General features: G+C 41.1%; 1 protein-coding gene across 1 annotated transcript in view; it reads left to right on the top strand.

The window, feature by feature from the left end:
* The window catches only part of Col28a1 (collagen type XXVIII alpha 1 chain), a 159,892-nt gene extending 139,408 nt beyond the window's left edge, over positions 1-20,484 (top strand). The window contains exons 31-35 of the mRNA XM_048448926.3: positions 1,843-1,879; positions 3,963-4,511; positions 5,549-5,706; positions 17,845-18,025; positions 19,371-20,484. Coding sequence (XP_048304883.3) covers positions 1,843-1,879; positions 3,963-4,511; positions 5,549-5,706; positions 17,845-18,025; positions 19,371-19,540 — 1,095 coding nt within the window. The 3' untranslated portion in view covers positions 19,541-20,484. The remainder of the gene's footprint in view (positions 1-1,842; positions 1,880-3,962; positions 4,512-5,548; positions 5,707-17,844; positions 18,026-19,370) is intronic.
* Positions 20,485-25,989: the final 5,505 nt, after the last annotated feature.

The following is a 25,989-nucleotide window of genomic DNA, read 5'->3' as shown; positions in this document are numbered from 1 at the left end:
TAGTCTATCACATGGCATTACCTCTCTTCTATCTTGCACCTCCTGTTTCCTCTCTGTGTGGCTGGCGACTCTGCCCCTCTTCCCAGAGTCCTCTCTGTCCCCAGAAGTCCCGCCTAACCTCTTTCTAGCTACTGGCCATTCAGCTTCTTATTGCACCAATCACAGCAATACACCTTCACACAGTGTACAAATATCCCACAACAGAGACCACTGTTGACACTTTCCTCTTAGATATTTGATTAGTGCAACCCAGCATCATATTGAGGAATCATTGTCTTTTACTCAGTTTGTCACAGAGCTGTTGTTAGATGAAAATAACCTCAATGGTCTCCATGCTGCGGCTGCTAATTTAAGCAAGCTGTGTTGCTAGTTACATGTGTTGTCTTCCCCCCAACTCTGTCATCATGGATTTCTTCGTTAGAGTTTCCCTTTGTGTACCTGTTAGTTCTAGCTTCTTACATTGACTCTGCTGATCTTTTCCTGTTGAGATCTCGGGTCCTGTCAACCATCAGTTTCAGCTCCATGTCTTCAGCAAACACAGATCCTGGCCTCTGTTATCCCATCCAGTCACTTGTAAGCAAGCAACAAGCAGCACACAGCGTTGGTAGACCGACTTTGGGGACCTGTCCTTAGAGCAGGCAGACAACTTCTGTGCCAGCTGATAGAGCAGAACAGACAGGCTGCGCCAACAGTGTGGGAAGGGGTTTTCAGAAATATGAGAAAAAACCAAAACAAACCAAAACTGAGTGGTAGTAGTGCATGCCTTTAATCCCAGCACTTGGGTGGCAGAGGCAGAAGTGGAGCTCTGTGAGTTTGAGACCAGCCTGGTCTACAGAACGAGTGCCAGGACAGGCTCCAAAGCTACAGAGAAACCCTGTCTCAAAAAGAAAGAAAGGAAGGGAGGGAGGGAGGGAGGGAGGGAGGGAAGGAGGGAGGAGGCATTTCATAAGGAATGAAGAAGAATAGCAGAAAATGAAGAGGGGACTTTAAGAAATGAGTATTTGAACAGAAAAGACATCAAAAATGGGTACCGTTAGCCCTCAGCGTTTGCCTTAGTGACTCAGCACATGGTCTAAATCATTTTGATGGTTGGCACCATGCCAAGGGAGGCAGGACAAGGTGGGCTCTGACCTGTGCACCTTCACCTTATGCAATCTGCATCATCATGCCAAGACCCAGAAACCCTTATGTCATCTGACAGCCCAGCTCCAGGTTCCAGTGTTTTATTGTCTGATAGCCTGGGTCCCACTGTTATCCTTTATAAAGATGGGTGACCTGAGGCTGGTCCCACGAGGGGTAGCAGGGGTCACCGTGGCCTCAGTGAGTCCCCTAGCGGGTGGCCTGAGGCCCTGCCGGAGACAGATACACATGCTGAGAGAGCTGGGGCATAGAGTTTATTTAGTGGGTTATGGAGGGAGAAGGGGAGAAGGGGGGAGAAGTTGCCTTTGCAGAAGGGGGGGGGGGCTGGAGAGGAAGTGGGAGATCTGCTTGCCTCTTTGCCTAAGTGGAAAGGGGGAGGTTGGGAGTGGGCAGAGCTGGCCTCTTAAAGGGACAGGGTACCCAGGTGACAGACCAGGCCAGCAGATTACAACACTCACAACTATGTACACTAGAGTTGTGACATAATATCTAAAAGTCTGAACTGTAAAGATTCAAAATTCAGTCTCATTTTGGGTATGACACATTATATCCAACTTCCAACTTTGTGCTATTTGTTTAATTTTTTCCAAGGAAAGAGTGAATCAAACGATCCAACACCGATTATGATACAAATCTCTCGGGAAGATAGGAAATATACTCCAGTCATATACTTAATGTTAATACATTTTTATTTCTCCCCAGAAAGAAGAAATTATCAAACTTATTATTGAAATATGTGGTAAGATTTAATTATCAAGAAAGTGAAACATCCTGCACAGTGTCAGCCCTACTGTGTGCTGTGTTGTGCAGTGTCAGCCCTACTGTGTGCTGTGTTGTACAGTGTCAGCCCTACTGTGTGCTGTGTTGTGCAGTGTCAGCCCTACTGTGTGCTGCGTTGTATAGTGTCAGCCCTACTGTGTGCTGTGTTGTGCAGTGTCAGCCCTACTGTGTGCTGTGTTGTACAGTGTCAACCTTACTGTGTGCTGTGTTATACAGTGTCAGCCCTACTGTGTGGTATGTTGCAGAGTTAATGTGACCACTCAGGAGGCACATGTATATATAGCTGGTGGGGAAATGGGAGAGTCATCTGAAAAGTTGGTGGAAAATGGAAAGTCGGTGGAAAATGGAGTGATGACACTGGGGCTGTAGGAACCTTGGGAGGCGATCATTTTCTTGTTTTCCTAAGGCTGTCTGGAGAGTGGGAAGCCCCAGAGTGTGGGTAGCAGGGTCCTTATAAGTATTGTGCTCATCAATAGTCAGAGACTTACCTGAGCCTTAGAAGAAAACCCACGTAATGGAAATTTGGTTGCAAATGTCCACCACGGACCTAGAGAATAGCTAATGACCGTACCATGCTTTTCCCTCAGCTAGGATGACTTTTCAAAGTGAGTTTCGGTGTGATTTCTGCAACTGTGTTCTATCTCACAAGCAGGGAGACATCCAGGACTTCACCTTATTTCAAAAAGAAACTCCCCCATGACTGAACACTCGAGACTCCGAGTTGTCAGAGACAGGGAATCATGAAAACCGTTAGCTAAAGAAGGCGGAAGGGATAATGATGACTCAGTGTCTGAAGTGGACAGAGGCAAGAATAGCACTGAATCCCAGCACTTCTTTATCTCCTAAGAAGTAGCATGAGACCTGATAGGTAATAGGACAATTTAGACATCACTTCTGGACTTGATTTTCGGGGACCCCAGCTCTGAATGGTTGCTTATTGACCAGTATTTTGTGGAATCCCTCTTGTCAGAGAGTTTCTGGCACAGATGGAGTGCTGGTTCTGTGGTGGTGTGGAGCTGTAATAATCCTCTCAGTGGGTGTGGGGTCACTGCCCAGAGCAGCTGCTGTGTGTAGGCTCTAGGGTCCTAACCTACCCCCAGTTAGCATTTCCCTCCTTTCCCTTCATCCATCCGGCATACCAGTGAACCACTCTCCAGTTTCACTTAAAGGTATGGCTGAAGGTTAAAATCACAGCTTTGGGCTGTAGCTTAAGTGCAAACTGTGGAATAAGGAAAGCAAATTCAGGACGGCAATCATCTCTGAGATGAAGGGAACCAAGGAGGCTCACAGAGAACATGCTAAGTGTAAAAAAGGTTTTTAAATTTTAATATAAGAAAAGACATATAAATGTTTATCTGCTACACTGTAGTTCTGCTCTTTTGTTGTGTGGCACTATTAGTGGGGAGTTACAAACAAATGTCTCTCCATTCCAGATAGGGAACTGATGACAGATCAAAGCAACAATGTTACCAAGGTCTGCCTTCCTGAGCCAACAAGGTTATTGGGTGACTCACAGGAGTGTGCTGGGGTAGGAGGGTACTTACAAGAGTGTAAACGACTTAAAGGCACCAGCATTACCAGAAGACAACCTCACTTTAAGAAATCAGAATTCCAGTTCTAGAACTCTCTATGTGACTGATAGGCAACTTAAAAGACTAGAGGATTGCTTCTCTTCAGCAGTTCTTTCTGCTTCTTATGAATCCGGTAAGTTTCAGAAACTTTCTAAGACTTGAGCTGTTGAATTCTTCCTTTTAGAACTTCCTTCATCTTAAGAAACTCTTGGCCAGGTTAGAGTATTTCAATTTGGAGGAAATTTCTATAAAACACCCCCCATACATATTTTTTTTTTAACAAGAATAAAGCGTGGTGTCCAAAGAGGAGAGAGTTATGAGTTGTTCCCACTGTAACAGGAAAGTAAGACCACAGTTGAGGTCTTTGGTTCATTTCCACACATCTTGCCACTCTCCTGTAATGGTGATAAAAATTTGTGATGGTTTACTTTTCATTTCTGAATCATTTCTGTTTCTATATTCATCTTTTAGGTTGTGGGCCCAAATGCAAAGAGACTCCACTGGAGCTGGTGTTTGTGATTGACAGTTCAGAAAGTGTGGGACCAGAGAACTTTCAGATCATCCAAAATTTTGTGAAGACTCTAGCTGACCGGGTAGCCCTGGACCTTGCCACAGCCCGGATAGGTATCATCAACTACAGCCACAAGGTGGAGAAAGTGGCTGGCCTGAAGCAGTTCTCCAGCAAGGACGACTTCAAGCTGGCGGTGGACAACATGCAATACCTGGGCGAAGGCACCTACACGGCCAGTGCTCTTCAAACAGCCAACGATATGTTCAAGGAGGCAAGGCCGGGTATAAAGAAGGTGGCCTTGGTGATCACTGACGGACAGACAGATTCCCGCGATAAAAAGAAGCTAGCAGAGGTGGTGAAGGATGCCAATGACTCTGACGTGGAAATATTTGTGATTGGAGTGGTGAAGAAAGATGATCCCAACTTCGAAATTTTTCACCAAGAAATGAATCTCATCGCGACTGACGCGGAACATGTGTATCAGTTTGATGACTTCTTCACCCTGCAAGGTAAGGAGGCCGCCCCAGTGGAAGGAATTCATGCTGGTCTTTGCAGAGTCAAACCACTAGGTTATCCTCACAAAAGCCAGAAACCAGGAAGTTAAAGAGGATTATGTCAGCTTAACATTGTAACCTATAAACAACAGAAGGCTAAAGGCTAAGTGTTGTGACCCCGAGTGTAGAGGGCACAATCCTGTATCTATTCATGTGCAGTGATTGCTCAGTTGTGAAGTTCAACTGGAGTTCCCATGGCAGTGACAGGAATGAAGGGCAAGGACCTTTTGAATATTGGTTACTGTTCAAAAGTTTCCTAGTTAGAATAAAGGATGTAGCAAGCATAAAGCAAAGCAGAAAAAGCAAAACTGGAATTGAAAATAAATAAAGAAAATTTGATGATAAAGTTATGGAAGTCTAAAAAGATGAGAAATGTGAGCAACAAGAATTGGAGTGAATGCTCTAGTCGCTCGCTTGCTTTATGCTAGCAATTCCACTACGCTAACCTGATGGGCATGCTCAAACTAAGTATCTTTTTCTCTTGACTGATAGGTTCATCTAATGTATTCAGTTTCACTGGGCTATTTCTATGTTAGAATGATTGAAAGTATGGCACATTTGAAAAAATGGTTATATTTTGCCAATCCGAATTAAGGCTTTATCATCTTATCTGAGAGAGTTTTAAAATTGTTACAGTAATAAAGAATACATTTTAGAACTAATTGACCCTTTGTTAGCCCTAAAACCAGATGCAATTGCCTATGTTACATAGTATTTGGAGGCTGGTCTTGTCCACAGAATAACTCAGTGAACTGGCACTTTGGATAAAAGGGCATTGACAATACTTATGCCTTCTGTGCTATTGCGTATTATTAAATAAAGAGATTTGATATAATCTTTTACAGATAATATAAATGTTTCCTACTGCAGTTAACTGTTGATTTCAAATGATGGGAAGTGTCTTGCTTAAGGACAGTGTTGATCTCCTTTAGTAGGATTGAGTAATGTTTCACTGTTTCCACTAATCCCCCTTTCTGCTTCTGTTTAAAAAGATACTCTGAAGCAAAAATTGTCTAAAAAAATTTGTGAGGATTTTGATTCCTATCTAATTCAAGTATTTGGATCATCATCCCTTCAATCTGGATTTGGAACATCAGGCCAAGAGCTCGACACATCCACCCCAAAGCCCACAGAAGAAGTTTCTGAGTCGGTAAGTAAATGTGAGTCGGTAGGCGGCTGTGAGTCGGTAGGCGGCTGTGAGTTGGAAGCATCTGTAGGTCGGAGAGGAGTTGTTTGCTTGCTCCTTGCACTTAAATGATGTAGTCTGTTGATACAGAAGACATGCTCCCAGCCCTGCTCACTCAGGATCAGTCAAGCTATGTTTAATTTTAGGTCCTTGATAAAATTCCAGTTCTGAAATAGCCCTGAAACTTATCACACAAAGATGGGATTAAGTTTTCCATAGTTGATAACAATTTATTGAATATCACAAATATTATATTTCTATTATTCTGTTACCACCGTAAACATGTGTCCTGGAACAGATTAATACTATGTTATTATTTACCCTCTTGTTATCCTTTGCCGATTCTCTTCTGCCAGGCTGCAGCTCTCTTTCCCGTGTGCATTGGTGCATCTGCCTTGTACTCTTTTGAGGTTTTCCCAAAGTTACACATGGGTCCAAGTGTCAACCTTCCAACTCCACACCACATTCTTGTCCTTCGGGCTTTCTACTTCTGTTCATGGAACGGGAGGGGTGGGGTCTGTACAAGACCATGGTACAAGGTGGGTACAGGTGGGTGCTCAGGGTTAGAGCTTCCTGGTGAGGAGAACTGCTTCCTGGAGATAGAGACAAATGTGACTGTCTTCTTAGCAAGCTTCTGGGAACTGACTCACACCAGTGAGATCCAGAGAAAACTCAATACTCTCCACTGTTGCTTGTAAGTGTTAAATACAATTATTTCCTCACCAAGTACTAACCAAGACCAGTCTAGACAGACTTCTACTACCCCTAGGGACCTAGGAAGCATGGAGGGTCATGAAGTTATTCTTTAAGTTCAATGAAGCCCCTGTGCTGTCCTTCATCATAAGCAAGTGTGACTGCCTTCTAGCACCAGGATTTGGCTGACTAGACAGATTGAGAGCCCGAGAGACCTCAGGATCAGGACTCTGAGCCAGGCCAGGAGTGAGGCCTGGGATGCCCTCCTGTAGACACAGACTGTAGATCTCACTAGATTCTATTCCTTACTAAGAAAGGGCAGACCGTCTTCTGCCCTTCAGATTTCTGGCATGCTTCCATCTGTTGGAATACTGACTCCAAATGAGTATTTCTGTTAGAACAAGAGACTTCCACTGAATTGCTCTCATACCACCACATGTGTACCAGATGCCAGCACACTAATGGTCATATACCGAATACTTTTGACTGACAGGTCATAGAATTTCTGTTCCAATTTTTCAGTTTTGTCTTTGAATTGCGAAAGTAGTTATAGAAAATACATGAATAAGCGTGATTATGCTGTAATAGAGCTTATTTAATAAATGTAGACCGGGATTTGGCTCAGTGGTAGAATGTGTTTTCAATGCACAGCACTCAATTCAAAGTAAAACATATTTATAAAAGCAGATGGAGATGAAGATTTGGCCCAGAGATTTTTTTCCTGGCCCTTGTCTATCTAAAACACATTAAAGGAAATTATAAACAATAATGTATGGCCAGAAATGTATCCTTTTGACATTCTGACTTGATTCTTTTGCAATATACAAAATCTATACTAGAGAGCCACAACTAGAGAGTTATAATCAATCAATCAATAAACCATAACACTTTAAGTAAGTTGTCTTAGTTATTCTATTGCTGTGAAGAGACACTATGACCATGCCAACTCTCACAAAGAAAAACATTTAATTGGGACTTCCTTACAGTTTCAGAGGTTTAGTTCATTTTTATCATGGTGGGAAGTATGACAGCAAGCCGGCAGACATGGCGCTCGAGAGGTAGCTGAGATTTTTGCATCTGGATCTGCAGGCAAAAGGAAGAGTTAGAGAAACACTGGGCCTGACTTGAGCATTTGAAACCCCAAAGGCCACCTGCAGTGACACCCTTCCTCCAAGACCACATATCTTCTCCAACAAGGCCACACCTCCTAAACCCTATCAAGTAGCACTATTCCCTAATCACCTAACATTCAGATCTATGAGCATATTGGGGGTCATTTTTATTTAAGCCACATGTAAGCTGGCAAATTTTTGTTGTGCTATATCCATGACTATCCTTGGTGACGTATATGTCACCCTCTAAGAGAAGATTTCTCTGTGTGTGACTTATCATTTGATCTTCTAGCTGAACTATGTGATCAATTTCCTAAGTGGCATTTTGACACTTTCTAATGCCTTCCTTATAGAGAACAAGCCCAGGTTTCGTCCAATAAGCAGTGTATAAACAGACCTTTTCCTCACTGAGCCACAGTGTGTTTACGATAACACCAGTGATTCCAAGGAGCACATCTTGGCGATTCACTGCCATCCCTGTGTTAGCTTTGACCCTATGCAGTTTTAGAAAGCTGGAAGGGCACCAATATGTACTGATGCCCTGAGAATGGTAGCAGAAGAAAGCCGGAAGTATAAGAAGTGGGGCAAGAACTTGCAGGAAGGGGAGTAGAAAATTCTGCGGTCTACTGAGACTATGGGTAAAAATAAAATGTACTGGTTTAAATCACCAATATTTTCACTGTTCTGACAACTGGGTGTCTGAATCTGATGTTCGGCTCACTTCTTGGCTTACAAGCAGATACTTCTTGTTGCCTTCTCATATGATAGAGAGACGGCTCTTATATCTCTTCTTAAAAAAGCACTGATAGCGCTCACCCAAGCCCCCTATAACCCTATTGCTTCCCAAAGCCCCCACCTTCAAACACCTTTGCACTGGGCAGTCCAAATTTTAATACGTGAATTTTGGAGGAACACAAATTTGGTCCATAAAAGGAGCTGCTATTTATCTCAGTATGGATTGTCATTAGTAATTTCTTAAGGGAAGAGTAGAGGGAAACGTACTTATAGCACAGGGGGCATGTAAGAAGGGCAGGGTGGGTTCTGAAGTTCATGCATGGCATTTCAAGAGAAGAGAGAAACTTCAGTCCAGTTCAGTAGTGGGCTGGTGTGCAATGTGGCTGAATGAAGAAATTTAAAGATGGACAGGTACTTTGATAACTAATTAGAAATGGATTCATATGTCATGTCAAGGAGTTTGAACTTCATCCACAGACTAACCAGCCATGTGGTAGCAGTGTGTAAAGCAAAGGTCATGTGTTCATGGTTGGTTCACAGAACGAATAACTGGTTATTGTGTGGAAAATAGGAGGAGAAGGTGCACAGATGGGAGACTGAGGTATGGGATATGTAAGAGTCTTGGTGAGGGATTATAAGCTAAGCAGGATCATTATGAATAAGAAGGTGTAGACTGGGAAGCGTTCTCTAGGTAGAATTAGCAGGATTTGATGAGTTGGCAGTTAGAGCAAAGGTGGGTTTGATGTGACCATGGGTTTAGGGATAAGATAGATTGAAATATCATAAATGAAGACTGCATGTGGGGTGGGGGATGGGGCACTACTTTTCCAAAGGAAGGTAATGGAATTTGTTTGTGTCGTGATCAGTGCTTTAGCAGCATCCCAGGGTAAGTTACTACAGGAATGAGAAACAAGAAGGCCACGTGCCTTTGGTAAGGTAGCCTAGGAATTCTGATCACCCTGGGAGAAGTGTCTTTAACAGACCTGGACAGGTGAAGCTCTTTAGCTGAGGTGGGGTAGTGCGACACTGGAAGCTTGCAATGAATCTGAACTTCTTGGAATGCTTTTTGAAATAGGTTCTCTAAGTAGAAGAGTTTGTAAGCAACCAGTTTTCCAGTAGCTACTTCATCTGAGCAGGCATATGTACATTTATACCCAGCTTAAACTTTAGAGATACCTGAGAAATCTCATCGATTAAAGACAGAAGTACATGCACAGAGATGAAATGTTATTATAACTATGTGTGTATTTAAATAGTTATTGTCTTAGTCACTGTTTCATTGCTGTGAAGAGACACCATGACCAAGGTAATTGTTATAAAAGAAAGCATTTAACTGGGGTTTGCTTACAGTTTTAGAGGATTAGTCCATAATTATCATGGTGAGAAACAGTCATGGCACTGGAGCAGCAGCTGAGAGCTTTACCTCTTAATCCACAGGCAGGCAACAAGCAGGGAGGAGGGGAGGGGGGAGAGAGACAGACAGACAGACAGACAGACAGACAGACAGACTAAACCTGGGATGGGCATTTGAACCCTCAAAGCCAATTCCCAGTGATACACTGCTTCAAACAAGGCCACACCTGCTAATTCTTCCCAAACAGTTCCACTCACTGAGCACCAAGCATTTAAACATATGAGCCTATGAGGGGCATTTCCATTCAAAACACCCAGTTATATTCTGTGCATGAGTATCTATCTGTATGGCTATCATATCCAAGCATCTAAAATAAAGTGAATCAATCAAAAGCTCTAGGTTCTCAAATTGTTCCCGAGTGTATTCTAGACCATGCTGTGAAGTAGGCAAACGCTCCTAGAAGCTCCATTTCTTTTTCTTTTTTGTGTCATTTTCCTTGCTTTGTTGTCCCTTTTATCTCCTCATTTAGACACTTAGTTCTAACTGTTATTTCTTCTTCCTTATCTTCTACAAAAATCTGTTCTCAAGGGAGAAATGATATGAATTACTTACACTTTAGTGAGAAATCTAAGTTGTTGGTGTTTCATCAGTTAAGCATTCATTGAACTGTGGCAGGAGACTTGATTCTGACTGAGGTGTACTCTAAATATCGGAGAGCGGGTATGCTGAGAAGTGAGGATAGAAGAGGGGCTCCTGACTGTAGGCCAGTCTCGGGGAGCTACCTGTCATTACACAGCGTACTCTACCCCTCTTCTCGGGGAACTTTATGCTTTCTCCTGTAACTTATTATTAATAGCTATGTGTGCATGCAGGTATGTGCCTTAAATTCCTAATGGATTGAAATCCCTTGAGGCCACACTCTGCATCTACTTAAACTTTGTTTAATTACATGTACAAGACTTAAAATTATGTTTTGTTTCTTATCTAGTAGACATTCGAGTCATGCTTATAGAAGAAATAAATGCTAAATACCAGCTATTGGCCTAAAAGAAAAATCTGCAGATTTTCTTCAGTGAAAAGTAACAATTATACTGTTAAAAAATTTACAAACATAAAAAGATCCTAGGATCCCAGTAGCACAGGAAGTAAGACTAACAATTGTTTTGTTTGTTTGTTTGTTTGTTTTTGAGACAGGTCTCATTATGTAGTTCTGGCAGTGCTGAAACTCTCAGGTATACTAAATTGCCCTTGAACGCCACTGAGATCCCCCTGCCTCTGCCTCCAAAGTGCTGGGATTAAAGGTGTGCACCACTCTACCTGACTGACAATTAATAAATGATAACTTATGAAACTAAAAGCTTCTAGTTAGATAACAGGCAGCCTACAGAAGGGTAAAATACCTTTACCACCCATATAGCTTACAAAGAGTTAAAGAGTTAATATCTAGAATATGCAAAGTACTTCCCCCCCATCAAGAATATGAAAAACTCAGTTTAAAAAAGGAGTTCTCAAAAACCGAGACACAAATGGCTGAGAAACATTTAAGAAATGTTCAAAATACTTAGTCATAAGGGAAATACAAATAAAACTACTTTTGAATTTCATCTTACCCTAATCAGAGCAGCTAAGTTTAAGAATGACAGCAAATGCTGACATGGGATGTGCAGAGGGGACCGTGTGCTCGCTACTGGTGTGCGTATAAACTGCTGTGACCAGTATAGAAATTGGTGTAGAAGTTCCTCAAACATCCAGAATAGATCTACCATACATTTAACTATACCCCTCACTGGCATTTACACAAAGAACTCTGTATCTTACTGTGTTAGTCGGGTCTCTATTGCTGTGACAGAACATCATGACCAAAAAGCTAACTGGGGAGGAGGGTTTATTCAGCTTACAATTCTACAACACTATTCACCGTTGAAGAACATCATGACAAGAACTCAAACAGGGAAGGAACCTGGAGGCAGGAGCTGATGCAGAGGTTGTGGGGAGTGCTGCTCACTGGATTGCTCATCATGGTTGCTCAGTCTGCTTTCTTATACAACCCAGGACCACCAGCCCAGGAATGGAAACACTCGCAATGCGCTGGGCCCTCCCCAATCAATCACTAATTAAGAAAATGCCTTACTGTTCTATCTTATGGAGATAATTTCTCAATTAAGGTTCCTTCCTTTCATATAACTCTAGTTTGTGTGACAAGTTGGCATAAGACTAGTCAGCAAACCCACTATACCTGCTCTTCCATGAACATTGCTGCCCTGTTCACGATAGCCAGGAAATAGAAACCACCTATGTTTCCATCATCAACTGATAAATAGTATTATAAAAATGTGGTGCATTCACACAGTGGCATATTATTCAGTCGTTAAGAAAAATGAAGTTTGTAGAAAAATGGATGGAGTTAGACACTATCATTCTGAGTGAGGAAACTCAGACTCAGAAAGACAAACATCACATGTTTTCTCATTGTGTATGTGACCTTTGAATCTGCAGATATGCATGTTCCAAATGTGGAATACCCACAGAGGTCTGAAAATTAGTGTAAGCCGTGGGAGAGAGCTCCAATGTAGGGGAGAGAGAACATAGTGATATGAAGGGTTATGGGAGAATAATGAAACAGGAAGGTTTAAGTGGAGTGTGGGGGTGGGAGGACAGGCTAGAAGAGAAAAAATGAGAGGGAAAAATAACCAAGGTCTTCAAAACACCCAGCAGAAACTTTCTACTGTAGATGCTTCCTAAACATTTGATTCTATTAATAATGTTAACACTTCATGTTTATTTATTTTTCCTCGCTTGGACACTTGGGTTAAGATCTTCATGGTGTAAATGAAAGCAAGGCAGAGAAATCAATTAAACATCAACTTGTCAGGTCAATAATTATATCCAGTAATGGTCCATTAATTCCATAAGCATCTTAATTTCCTGTGTGAAGTTGCTTTCCACTATTCTAAATGAATTAATAATTACTGTCTGTGCATGGTTGTTAATCCATTTGAACTAGTTTCTAACAGAATTCTTTAATTTTGAAGAAGTAACAAGGAATGAAATATTATCTACTCTTGAAAAAAATTCTTTCTCAACTGCATATCACTTAGATAACTGACAGCTGGACCACTTTTCCCTGGAGGAGGAGGATGTGGAGTGTCTGTGCATAATGGCTCCCTAGCAACCAGATGACTGACAGCCAAACTAGTGTGGGATGCGCCCCAGGGGTACCTTTATTACCAGCCAGAGATGTTGTGGAGGAAGCAGGGAAGAGAGCTGCCCTCTTGCTGATATCATCCTGACATCTTCAATGCTAGCAGCCAGTCCGTCTACAGAACTCTTCTGCACAAATCACCATTGCAGAGATCAGCACAGGCCTGGCATCGGCTGTGCCATCATGTGCACCAGCCAAATGCTTCTGTCTCCAGTTCTTCCTCTGTGTGCTCACCGTCCATCTCAAGGTCACCGAAACAAGCCATTTCTGAACCAGACTCCATTGAGAATTTTTTAAGATGGGGGTTTATTTTGTAGTCTGGCCGGCCTGAAGCTCACTATGTACCCTAGGCTAGCCCCAAATTTATAACAGTCCTCCTGCTTCAGCCACCTGTGTGCTGGGGTTGCAGACTTGAGCCAACACTTCTGGTTTCTGTTGGAACACCCTCAGAGAACTGCTACCCTGGACAGGATCAGACTTGATGCTGGAATTAAATATATTGCTTTCTCTCAGAATCTAAGCCGGGCCTCTGTCCTCAACTCTGAGGTGACACTATTCAATCTTCCACCCATGTTCTTCAATATTTCCTTCTTGGTCCAAGTTGGGACTTGACTTCTCCACCCTCACCAGGCACTTTCTAGTGAGTAGGTTTCAGATTCACTCATCTTGAAAATTTAAAGCAACCCTTTCCGAATTCAGTCAGCTCTTCTGTTAATATCCTATTGACTGCTCTCTGTGCGTAATTCAGTTATCCCTTTTAGACTCGTGTCTTCTGTTCCGTCTTTCTCTTGCCTTTGGCATTTTATACTTTGCACGTTTTTGTCTCTTTTATTCCCCCTTTCCCTCCATTTCCCCCATTTCTCTTTCTTCCTCCTCCCCTCCCTCTCTTCGCGTTCTCTCTCCTACTTCAGCCTCCTTCCCTCTCGCTGTAGTTCCTATCACCTGAAGCCAGGGTAGAGCCTCCAACCTGCCTGTGCAGAAGGCCACCAAGGGCCAGCTAATTGCCACATCTTTGCTTGATTTCTCATTTGTGTGTAACATGACAGCCATAGTCTGGAAGTGAATTTCCACCCCTCTGCTGGTACTTCTTCAGTCACCTCAGCGGTTCCTCTCTTCTCTTTCTCTGTTTCCTTTTACATATAGACACCCCCCCAGCTCTTTCTCCACTTTTTTTTCTCTTCTGAGATTTATTTTCAACTTGCTTTTTGTCTTTTCCACTCTCATTGTGTGTTCCAGTGGCATACATCCTGACAGCTGCCACACTTAACATCTGTAATTCAGACCCTGCCCTTGAACTCCACAGTCATCCTTCTGATGGCCTCTGTGTGCCTTATTCTGGGTATTCCACAGGTGGTTAGCCCTGGCAGTCCCTGGGTTGGTTTCTCTTCTAGGCTTCCCTTCTGTGGCACAGTCCCATCAGCCATCCAGTCAGCCCTCAGGAAACCTCCGACATGTCCAGAGCATGACTCCCACTTACTAGTACTGTATTCTCTAGAATGTTCTTGATATTCCTCTGCCTATCCTACCAACTCTTCTCTCACTATGTTATGAAACAAGAACTCTTCATTTGCTTATGTTGATAATAATAATATCACCACATGGTCATAATTTATGTCCCAACTCTTTCCTAAATTGTCCCTACCTTGTTGATTACCTATCGACAGTGTCATTTTTTTAGTCTTAAAAATTTAAAGTAATTTCACATGCAAATAATTCACTATGGCTGAATTTTCTTAGAAACCTGCTTGTAACAGAACAACCGATGTTAACTTGTTACTCAGGCCCAATGACAGAGAAGGAAAAATAACAGAAATGTTTGACAATACATCTATGTATTGTCAGAGTACAATTCAAAGTAGTTTCTTTGAATGTTCTATAGAAGTAAAATTTTGTAGGCTGCTTCACCTTACTATAGTGACTACACTATAAGTACCCTATCCAAAGGCCATAATCAAGGGCACTATAAATGTCAAGAGACACCAGACCAAACTTATTGTTGTCTACTTTCTCTGATGTTGGCAAAGTTAAGTTCATTTCCTGAAATCAGAACTAATTATACTTAAACGGTCGTAACGAAGTCATGTCTACAGATGTGTTTATATCGGCCAAATCCCAATTTACTTGTTTATAAAATAAAATTAATGCTCTCATTGTGGCAAGAAAGTAAAAATCTCAGCAAAACCTGTGGCATAGCTAATTATTAGAATATGAAATTGCTGGGTAAGTGCTGAGTGTCGCTGATGACTTACTAATCCTTGAGTGTGAGGCGTTCTGTCCTACAGAATAGAAAACAGGGCAACTAAACGTACTAAGAACTGACCTAGAAGAAATACTGCAGACACGGAGTCAAAAAACTTGGTGTATATTCTCAGTGCTGAATATACATAATTTCCTCAGCTCCAAAGTTTATGTTTTTCCATTGTATTATTTCTAATATGGATATACATCTATTTCGTGTATATTCTATTTTTAAAAAGACTTCTAAGTTTCCTTGTTACTTTAAGTGTTACTTTATGATGAATGACATTCTAAGTACAGGAGGCCTCAAGCTGAGTACAGCCCTGGCCTCTACCTCTGTGAAAGACCCACTCATTCTGGGGAAGGGCAGCCCAAGCTCAAAATGTTCTGGAAACTCTGGAACACAAATAACTTCCACTGTGTAAGTGCTGATGGACCTCCAAGAAGAGTTCCCAGCAGGGATTGTTCATCTAGGAGGACTCCAGTGAAGCCAGACAGGTACCTTTGAAGGTCTTGGCTCCTAGAAGGGGTTGGCTGTGGAGCCGGCACCCACCATGTGACCTACCACCCTGGGAACTGCTAAGTCTGAACACAGCAGTCAGTGTACTTGTTTTTCTCGAAAGAACACCAAACAGACCACAGACTTATTTCTTTTATTATTTTATGTGCATGAGTGTTTTGCATGCATATATGTATGCATACCATGTGAGTGCCTGGAGCCCTCGGAGGTCAAAAGAGGATGCTGGATCTCCATGTGACTGGAGCTGTAGATGGCTGTGAGCTGCCATGTAGGTGCTGGGAATTGAACCCAGGTCCTCTGCAAGAACAAATGCATTTAACTACGGAGCCAACTCTCCAGCTCTACATTTGCTTTTGGACAGTGGGACAGCACAAACGGACAGAGTGATGGGCAGGCTTGTGATTTCATGTCAATGCTTCCTGACTCACTTTCAGACGGTGGCTGTCAGGTTACACACCAAGTTACAGTCCCAGCCTGCATTTTGTTGTTGTTAGACATATACTCACATAGGAAGAAAATCGAGTAGAGAAAACATCAGCAGCAATCATCTGTGAGTAGAACTGCTTCTGATTTCTATTTTGTTCTTTCGCTTGTCCATTATTTTCTAAAATTCCTTTCAGCAAACATGTTTGCTTCTGTAAAAAGGAAGAAAAATTTTAAATTACCAACCGCAACAATTCCACATTTGTTTAATAGTCTCAAACTGTACAGAAGACTGGTGAAATTAGTTTCGTTTATAGAAGACAGTTAATTGTGTCTATTCTGAAACATGATAAAATGTTACAGTTGTAGAAATTCCTGAATGATCAAGTGATTTAGGAAATAATAGGCATTTCTACATGAGGAAAAGAGGAACTTCTCTGGCCCTCTAGAGCTCTGTAAAGATTCAAAAGCAGAGGAAATTCCTTTAAGGCAGTGATTTTCAACCTCTGGGTCACGACCCCTTTAGGGGTTAAATATCAGTATTGTGTATATCAGATATTTCCATTACAATTAATATTAGTAGCAAAATTGCAGTTATGAAGTATCAGTGAAAATAATTGTATGCTTGGGGCTCCCCACAGCATGGGGAACTGTATTAAAGGGTTGCAGCATTATGAAGGTTGAAAACCACTTCTTTAAGGAAACCATGCTGCCCAGAGCACGGGACATTCCCCTCAGAGACCCTCTGTTCCCACTATGGACTGCTGCCAGTGGCTGTTCTTTTGGTAAAGTGGTGATGGGAAGGAAGAGAACAACCAACCGTGTTTCTTCCCTGTGTCAGTCTCCCATCCTGGTTGGAGAACAGGGAACTGAACCCCTTTCTTCCAGTCGTAGAATGTACCCTAAGATAGTAAGAGACATGCATATATTAGTACTCAGATTAAAGTTACTGGGTGGGGTATGTGAGTATGTGTGCATGTGTTCACATGTGTGTGCATAGGGAACCAATGCTGTAAAGCAGTAGATAACCAGGCCGTCTAATGATGACAGTTGGCTCTGTTCACTGTCTGCACCCTCCCTGCTTCAAAAAGCATCAGAAAAACAACTTTATGTATCTTGTGTGCCTTAGAGATCAGTGTTTCTTGGAATTTTTATAAGTTAAGTGCTGTACAACAATGGCTTTACTTGGGTTCTGGGCAACAGCAGAAGGCCCAAGATTTTCAGTGGGGATTGTGTAAGCTCAAATGGGCTGGTACCGTACTTTCATTTAAATGCTGTTTCCTCTTTCTGTTGTCCCAATTCTCTGACTCGAAATTTATTGAGTTCTGAGTAGACATTTTGGAATATCTCAGCAAGAGCTGTAGTGTTAAGAAATGGAGTGAGAAAGACCAGAAAATGCTAAATTAGTGTTGATTTTTCTTATTCATAGCAACAGCTAAAAGAAGAATGAAGACCATCTCTTTCCAGTCTTACATATTTCATGCTCAGCATGCATGCAATTCTCCCTGGAAGTTCTCAGCAGAACATCTGTGCCCAGATGTAGGCAAAGAGTGTGTAGACACCAGAACCCATACGAAGTGGCAGCAAAGTCAACCTTCTCTAAGCAGGGCTGGGGCATGACTCTGTGAGCTTGACTTGAGACAGTCAGGATCGGACTGGGGTGGCCCAGCAGTGATAAACCTTTTCTACATTTTCCAAGAAATCAGTGAGCCTTGTTGAGCTGACACTATCAGAAACAAAAAATTGTAATGTTATGAATGTTATGATTTTTCTTCTTTCTTTTGTGTGTGTGTGTGTGTGTGTGTGTGTGTGTGTGTGTGTGTAGTTTAATGTCTCTAGAGGCCAGAATGAAGAGATTGAACCTTCTGTGTTAACTGAGGCTGGTAACTTGGCTGTCCCTACCCCACCTGAGACAACAACATTTGAGCCATTGTTCATCAGCCCCGAAGAAATGGAAATCAGAAATCCCAGTTTGATTTTACAGTCAGAAAAGTCTTTGTACAAAGGTAAGAAACATCTGTCACACAGCTGCTCTATCCACGGTGTGAGGGAGACACACGAAGAGTGGTCTCTAGAATGTCCTCTGAGGAAATGTTCTAACTTAACAGGGAAGACAAAGCCAGTTCTGACCGAGTCATATGGAACTCAAGAGGCAGCTGTCTGGGGAAGAAATGTTGTTATTGAAATGTTACAGCATGGAGTTTAACCTGAATTTTAGATTTAGATTTTTTTTCTCTGTTTGCCACGGCCTCACTTGCTCTGTGTTCTTCTCCAGTGTAGATATTTGGGGTTTGGATCCTTGGTTGTATAACTCAGATTCTGACCCAGCAGAAGGTTTTCTGTGACTTACTATACACACAGAGAGAATCACTGTGTGTGTTTTGCCACATACAAAAAAAAATGACAGTATCCAGTTCCAAGAGAAGTTTGGATGGACCTGAAAACAGGTTCCAGGGCATGTTCTTAGTTCTTGAGCTGGGTTTGTGTGAATCTGTTCTTTTCCATAAGGTGTAAGGAGTCTTCATAGCAGAAGTAGATTTAGAGCTCAGTTTTTAAAAATATGCTAAGACACACTCCAGATGTGAGGAAGCAGTGTATGGAGTTGGAGTGAAGACTGGCTAAGATGTGTGTACCATCTCCAAGAGAGCAAATCATGGTTTACCTTGAGATAATTTCTTCCAGTAGAAAATAAGAATCAAGGCACTCTGCATTGTTGATCAATAAAAATGGATTTAATAAATTGGAGGCTGTGATTTAATTAACAGAATATGGACTTATTATTTTGACTTTCCTATAGGGAGTGCACTCCTGAAGTTCATAGTAACTGGCATGAGTTGGTCATGTCCTGTCTTCTTGGGTTGTGCAGCAGTTGTCTTTTAAAAAGAGAACTGTAATAGCGAATGCCCTTTGGTGCTTGTGTGTTATATAAAGGAAAAGACAGAAGTCCTGTGACGGACACAATAGTACACCCCTGTAATACCAGCCTTAGGAAGAGGAGGGTGGACATTACGGGTTCACGATAAGCTTGGGCTACCTATCCTCTCCTGTCAGCTGATTCCCCAGAGATATTAGTTAATGGATTCTCACTTTTACCTTCTTGGAAATGTGAATTTAATGGAGTTTCATAAAAATGAAATTGAGGAATGGATAGCAGTGGTGGGTAGATATTTGGGGTAATATAGAACCCTCCTTTCAATAACTTAGACACATGTTTTCTCAACTGGCTGTTACTATATATAAAGAATTAAAAGTTTATACTACTTCACTGCGTAAAGCTTTTGTTTTTTGTTTTCCCTGATGTCTTTAGCGAGAGACTCACATCTAATAACCTCCACCCCCCTTTCTCCCTAGACCCAAGATGCGGGGAAGCCCTGAAACCTGGAAACTGTGGAGACTATGTAGTTCGATGGTATTATGACAAACAGGTCAACTCTTGTGCTCGCTTTTGGTTCAGCGGCTGCAATGGCTCCGGAAACAGATTCCATAGTGAAAAGGAATGCCAAGAAGCCTGCATTAAATGAAGAAGAAGGGCACTAGCCTGTTTCAAGCAGAGGTTTAGAAAGAGCCCAACACAAACCGTGCACCACATCAGCACATACACTAAGTCGTGATAGTTCATAAATGTATAGAATACTCACAATCATCACCTATAATGTATTATACAGGATATAACGTTACTAACTGCTCACTCAGGGGAGAAGGCTAAGGCTCTCATGATTTTAGTGGCTTCTCAGCTGGAGCCCAACTGACAGCTGGAAGGACTAGGGATCTGGACTCAGGGTGTGACTTTAGAACACAGGCTTTATCTGCCTCACAGCCTTTGGTGTGGCCAGGATTCCTGATCATTCTAATCCACATATGATGTCAGATCAAACCCCACCCTGCCTGTGCCCCAGTGCTTACAGCTCCTTCAAGGCCCAGTCAGTGGAGAAGGGCTTGTGATGGGAAGGGCTTTGGTTGGAGCTTTGGAAGAGATGAGAAGTTTACATGTGGGTGTGAGGATAGTGGCGGAGGATGGCGAGTGAGGATGGAGTGAAGAAAACTCCAAAGTGATAGCAGAGATTCTTTGGCAAACGGACACTTCCATTCCTCCTTGGTATCAAAGCCTTCTATATGCTTAAACTATGTAAAAAAACAAATAAATAAAGCAGGTTTTACACGTTTCCTTTAAAAACATGTGAATGAGGCTCAATTTTACGGTGAGGGAACGAGAATTAGGCCGACCATTTTGTGATGATTTTGTTCCACCCAGTGTGAGAAGGCTGAACGCTCTGAGATGGCTTTTAACACATCTACAACATGCTGTCCTCTCCTCAGCCTGCTGCTCATTCAAGCTGGACACAGAATGCTCCAGACTAAGGAAATGGAAAAATAGCCACGCTGGCAAAAGCAACATAACAGAGGTTTCCATGGTGTAATTAAAATTGTATTATGCAATATTTTTATTAAAAAAGAATACATAAAACATGTTTGTCAGTTTTAAAACAGGATAAGACCGGCAGTAACCACATCACCTACAGATTAGACCAAAGCGCTGACTCTCTGGATCCTGATTTGCCTCTCCCTTGCTACCATTCTATCCTAGACATATCCTACTCCATGTTTTGTGTCATTATTGGCTTTTCTATGTAATTTTACATGTAAAACTACTCTTATCTCTATGGATGCTTAAGCAATATATAGTTAGTCTTGCATAGCTTATAGTTTTGTAAGAATAATACTGTATTCTAGACATCTACAACTTGATATTTTAATTTAACTTTATAATCAACCCATGTTTTACCATAGATATATACGATCCCAAATAATTTATTACTTAGATGTTGGAGACAACTTTTACTGAAATACATACTTCTCTGTGGTTTGCTAGATGACATCATTATTCATATGCATACATTTATATGAATGCCATGATTGTGAAATATCTATGAGAATATATAACAATCTGTTTAAACAACATATTTAATTATTGCTTTGGCTGATACCAGTTGAGCTGTTTCTTCTTTTATTTTTTCACTATTCCACCACCATCACCCATCTTCTTGGTTGTGTCTCTTTACACACACATTCCCATTTCTCAAGGGTGTGTACCCTAGCTGGAAATTCTGATGTGTGTATATATTCCAAATGAGTATGTATCATGCCAGTTTTCTCCCCAAAGTGAACCAGTTTCATGGAAGTTCCTACAGGAGTGTCAGAGGTACTGTTGTCTGACGCACGTCAAATATGCCACCACTTGCTCCTTACTGTTACTTCCTTTGGCTTCTATGACTGTAAAGCAGCATTTTGTTTTTAATTAATGTTCCAGGATACACCATAGCCAGCTTCATTGCCTTCTGTGCTCTGCTTCTGGGAAATGCCTTTTTATAACGGGGAACATTGTTTTTATTAGACTATACTCTTTTCTTTATTGAGCTCTTGGAGTCCTTGGATATTTTGAGTTCTATTTTGCTTCATGTTTATATTGTTAACATGTGTACAGCCCACCCTCCTCCCCCTCTCGCTTCTCTCTCTCTCTCTCTTTCTTTCTCTCTCTCTCTCTCTCTCTCTCTCTCTCTCTCTCTCTCTTTCTCTCTCTCTCTCTCTCTTGTTTTCTGCTTTAATTTCTGTTTTCTTTTTCTTTTTTCCATTTTGAGACAGGGTTTCTCTGTATAGCCCTGTTTGTCCTGGAACTTGCTCTGTAGACGAGGCTGGCCTTGAACTCACAGAGCTTGACCTGCTTCTGACTCCAGAGTACTGGGATTTGAGGCATGCACTGCCCAGCTTCTGTTTTAATTTTTAGTGCAGTGAAGTTTATCGATATTTTTTTTTTTGCACTGTTCAGCTTCTCAGCTGTCTGTTTTGGGGCAAAGACTTCCAGGACCAGAAATCATCAAGCGTTGGCAGCATTTCTCTAGCCCCACCTTTGTGCCTGTGATTGATTCCTTACCTTCTTGTGGTTCTTGTATGGTTCCAGAGTAGCGTCAGCTTTGGTCCTTCATCCTCCTCAGTTGACCTTGAATGAAGGTCTGAGCTTGGACATGAAGGTAATGGCTCTATCACATTTCTCTTTTGTTGTGGTGGAATTAAGGGCTTTGAGCAGTTTCTGGTCCTTTGAAAGCCTGGCAATGCATTATAAAGTGTGTATTAATCACCATATGCATTATAAAGTGTGTATTAATCACCATGCGCTGTTGGGAAAGTCGAAGGCTTTCAGAATGTCTCACTGCAATTTTGACAGGAACAAAAGTATTTATATTCTCTCTTCAAGCTTTTCATAACTTTACTCCCACAGAAAGCTGAAATGCAAACGTGTTGTGTTGATGTGGATTTCTTCTTTTGTCTGGGCATCCCTTTCCTCCTTTCGGACTAAGCCCTAAGACTTTCAGGACAATCCACAAAGCACCCCTTTGTGCCGTCTTCTTAATCCTGTCCCCCATGTCCACTACTGAAGACCCACGCACCTACCTTATGTCTTCTCCTCTTTTCACAGTGACCACAAACATGCTCAACTGCTTTGCACATTATGGGGCACATCTGCTTCTTACACAGCTTCAGTGACTTCAATAACAAAAATGTGTTAATGTAGGGGTACATGGGTTCAAATCTCATAAACTAAAGCTAGCACGTCGAGAGTCCAGACTGCGTTTCTTCTGAGGACCCGAGGGAGAATCCATTTCTCTTTCACAACATAGAAGGGTCATTTATATTCATTGGCAAGGGTCCCATTGTATCTCTGTCTGTCTGTCTCTGTTTTCCCCATCTGTCTCTGTGTCTTTCCCTTCATTCCTTCCTTCCCCCTCCCTTTCTGATTATGAAGACAAGATCATACTCTGTAGCCAGCACTTTGTATGGTCCTGCTTTTCCTTTGAAGTGCTAGGATGGAAGGCATGCATATGAGACTTCATTACTGTTTTCTTTTCTTTTAATTTTTTAATTTTACACTATGGAGTTTTTATTCCAGCTAAGACAGGGGCTTACTACTTAGCCCATGGTGGCATAAAACTCATGGTGATTTCTCTGCCTCAGCCTTCCCAGTGTTGGGACTACAATTGTGTGCCGCCACTGCCAGCTCCTCTCTCTGTTGTCAAGATCAGCAGTAGGGTGGTAGGATCTCTCTCCTACTGCCATCTTTCTGGATATTTGACTAGCAATGAGTAGTTGTTTTCATTTCTTTTAAATTGTTTTTATTGAAGTATATATTTTTCTCCCCCCCCCTCAAATTTTATTCTCTCCCATGATTCCCAGGCTCCCAATTTACTCAGAAGATCTTCTCTTTTTCTACTTCCCATGTAGATTAGATCCATGTAGTATGTCTCTTTTAGGGTCCTCTTTGTTGTCTAGGTTCTCTGAGGTTATGAATTATAGGCTGGTTTTTCTTTGCTTTCTGTCTGAAAGTCACTTATGGGTGAGTACATATTATATTTCTCTTTCTGTGTCTCGGTTACCTCACTCAATATGATGTTTTCTAGATCCATCTATGGCCCACAAATTTAAAGATGTCATTATTTTTTTCTCACTATGTAGTACTCCGTTGTATAAGGGTACCACATCTTCTTTATCCATTTTTTGATTGAGGGGCATTTAGGTAGTTTCCAGATTCCAGCTATGACAAATAATGCTGCTATGAACATAGTTGAGGACTGTCCTTGTGATACAATTGAGCATCCTGTGGGTATATACACAAAAGTGATATTGCTGGGTCTTGAAGTAGGTTGTTTCCTAATTTTCTGAGAAATTACCATACTGATTTTTCAAAACAGTTGTACCAGTTTGCACTCCCATCAGCAATGGAGGAGTGTTCCCTTTACTCCACAACTTCTCCAGTGTAAGTTTTCATCATTGTTTTTTATCTTAGCCATTCTTATAGGTATAAGTGTTGTTTTGATTTACATTTCTCTGATGGCTAAGGATGTTGAACATTTCCATAAGTGTCTTTCAGCCATTATAGATTCCTCTGTTCAGAGTTCTCTGTTTATGTCTGTACCCCATTTTTAAAATTGGATTATTTATTCTTTTGATGACAAATTTCTTGAGTTCTTTATATATTTTGGAGATCATCCCTCTCTCCGATGTGGGGTTGGTGAAGATCTTTTCCCATCACATAGGTTACCATTTTGTCTTGTTGACCATGTCCTTTGCTTTACAGAAGCTTCTTGGTTTCATGAGGTCCCATTTATTAATTGTTTCTCTCAGTGTCTATGTTGCTGGGGTTATATTTAGGAAGTGGTCTCCTGTGCCAATGAATTCAAGTGTACTTCCCACTTTCTCTTCTATGAGGTTCAATGTGACTGACTTTATGTTGAGGTCTTTGATCTATTTGAACCTGAGTTTTGTGCATGGTGATAGATATGGGTCTATTTTCATTCTTTTACATGTTGATATCCAGTTATGCCAGCACCATTTGTTAAGTATGCTTTTTATTTTCCATTTGATATTTTTTGCTTCTTTGTCAAAAATCAGGTTTGTAGGTATGTGGATCGATGTTCAGTTCTTTGATTCAGTTCCATTGCTCCTCTTGTCTGTTTTTATGCCAATACTAAGCTGTTTTCAGTACTATAGCTCTATAGTAGAGTTTGAAGTCAGGGATTGTGATGCCTCCAGAAGTTCTTTTATTGTTCAGGATTGTTTTGGCTATCTTGGGTTTTTTGCTTTTCCATAAGAAGTTGAGTACCATTCTTTTGAGGTCTGTGAAGAATTTTGCTGGGATTTTAATAAGCATTGAATCTGTAGATTGCTTTTGGTAAGATTGCCATTTTTACTATGTTAATTCTACCTACCCAAGAGCATGGGAGATCTTTTCATTTTCTGGTGTCTTCTTTAATTTCTTTCTTCAAAGATTTAAGGTTTTTGTTATATGGGTCTTCCACTTGTTTGCTTAGAGTTACTCAAGATATTTTATGTTATTTGTGGCTATAGTGAAGGGTGATGCTTCTCTGATTTCTTTCTCGGCCCATTTATCGTCTGTGTGAAAGAGGGCTACTGATTTTTTTCTTTAGTTAATCTTGTATCCTGCTACATTACTGAAGGTGTTTATGAGTTGTAGATTTCCTTGGTAGAATTTTTGGGGTCACTTATTTAAACTATCGTATCATCAGAAATAATGAAAATTTGACGTCTTTTTTTTCCAATTTATATCCCCTTGATCTCCTTTTGTTGTCTTATTGCTCTAGCTAGATTCTCAAGTACTGTATTAAATAGATATGGAGAAAGAGTAAAAAGCCTGTTCCTGATTTCAGTGGGATCACATTGAGTTTTTCTCCATTTAGTTTGATGTTGCCTGTTGGCTTGCTGTATATTGCCTTTATTATGTTTAGGTATGTTCCTGTATCCCTGCTCTCTTCATGATCTTTATCATGACGGGATGTTGTATGATCATGGTTTTATTTTTTTTCGATTTGTTCATGTGGTGGATTACATTGACAGATTTTTGTATGTTGAACCATTCTTGTATCTCTGGAATGAAGCTTGCTTTATCATGGTGGATGATTTTTCTGATGTGTTTTTGAATTCAGTTTGCCAGTATTTTACTGAGTATTTTTGCATCAATGTTCATGAGTGAGACTGTAATTCTCTTTGTTAGTAATATCTTTGTGTGGTTTGAATATCAGGGTAATTGTAGCCTCATAAAAAGATAATATTCCTTCTGTTTCTTTTGTGTAGAACAATTTGAGGACTATTAATTTTAATTTTTCTTTGAAAATCTTGTAGAATTCTGAGCTGAAACCCTTTGGTCCTGGGCTGTTTTTGGTTGTGTGACTTTTGAAGACTGTTTCTATTTCTTTAGAAGTTATAGGTCTACTTAACTTTCTTATCTGGTCTTGATTTAATTTTGGTAAGTGATGTTTATCCAGAAAATTATCTATTTCTTTTAAGTTTTACTATTTTGTGGAGAAAAAGTTTTTGAAGTATGACCTGATGATTCTTTGGATTTCCTCCTTGTCTGTTTTCATTTCTTATTTTATTAGTTTGGATATTCTTTCTCTGCCTT

Source organism: Myodes glareolus, chromosome 25 (assembly GCF_982192425.1).
Source record: "Myodes glareolus chromosome 25, mMyoGla1.1, whole genome shotgun sequence".
Classification (NCBI taxonomy): domain Eukaryota; kingdom Metazoa; phylum Chordata; class Mammalia; order Rodentia; family Cricetidae; genus Myodes; species Myodes glareolus.
The sequence above is the reverse complement of the archived record's forward strand: the minus strand, read 5'-3'. Positions and strand labels throughout refer to the sequence as shown.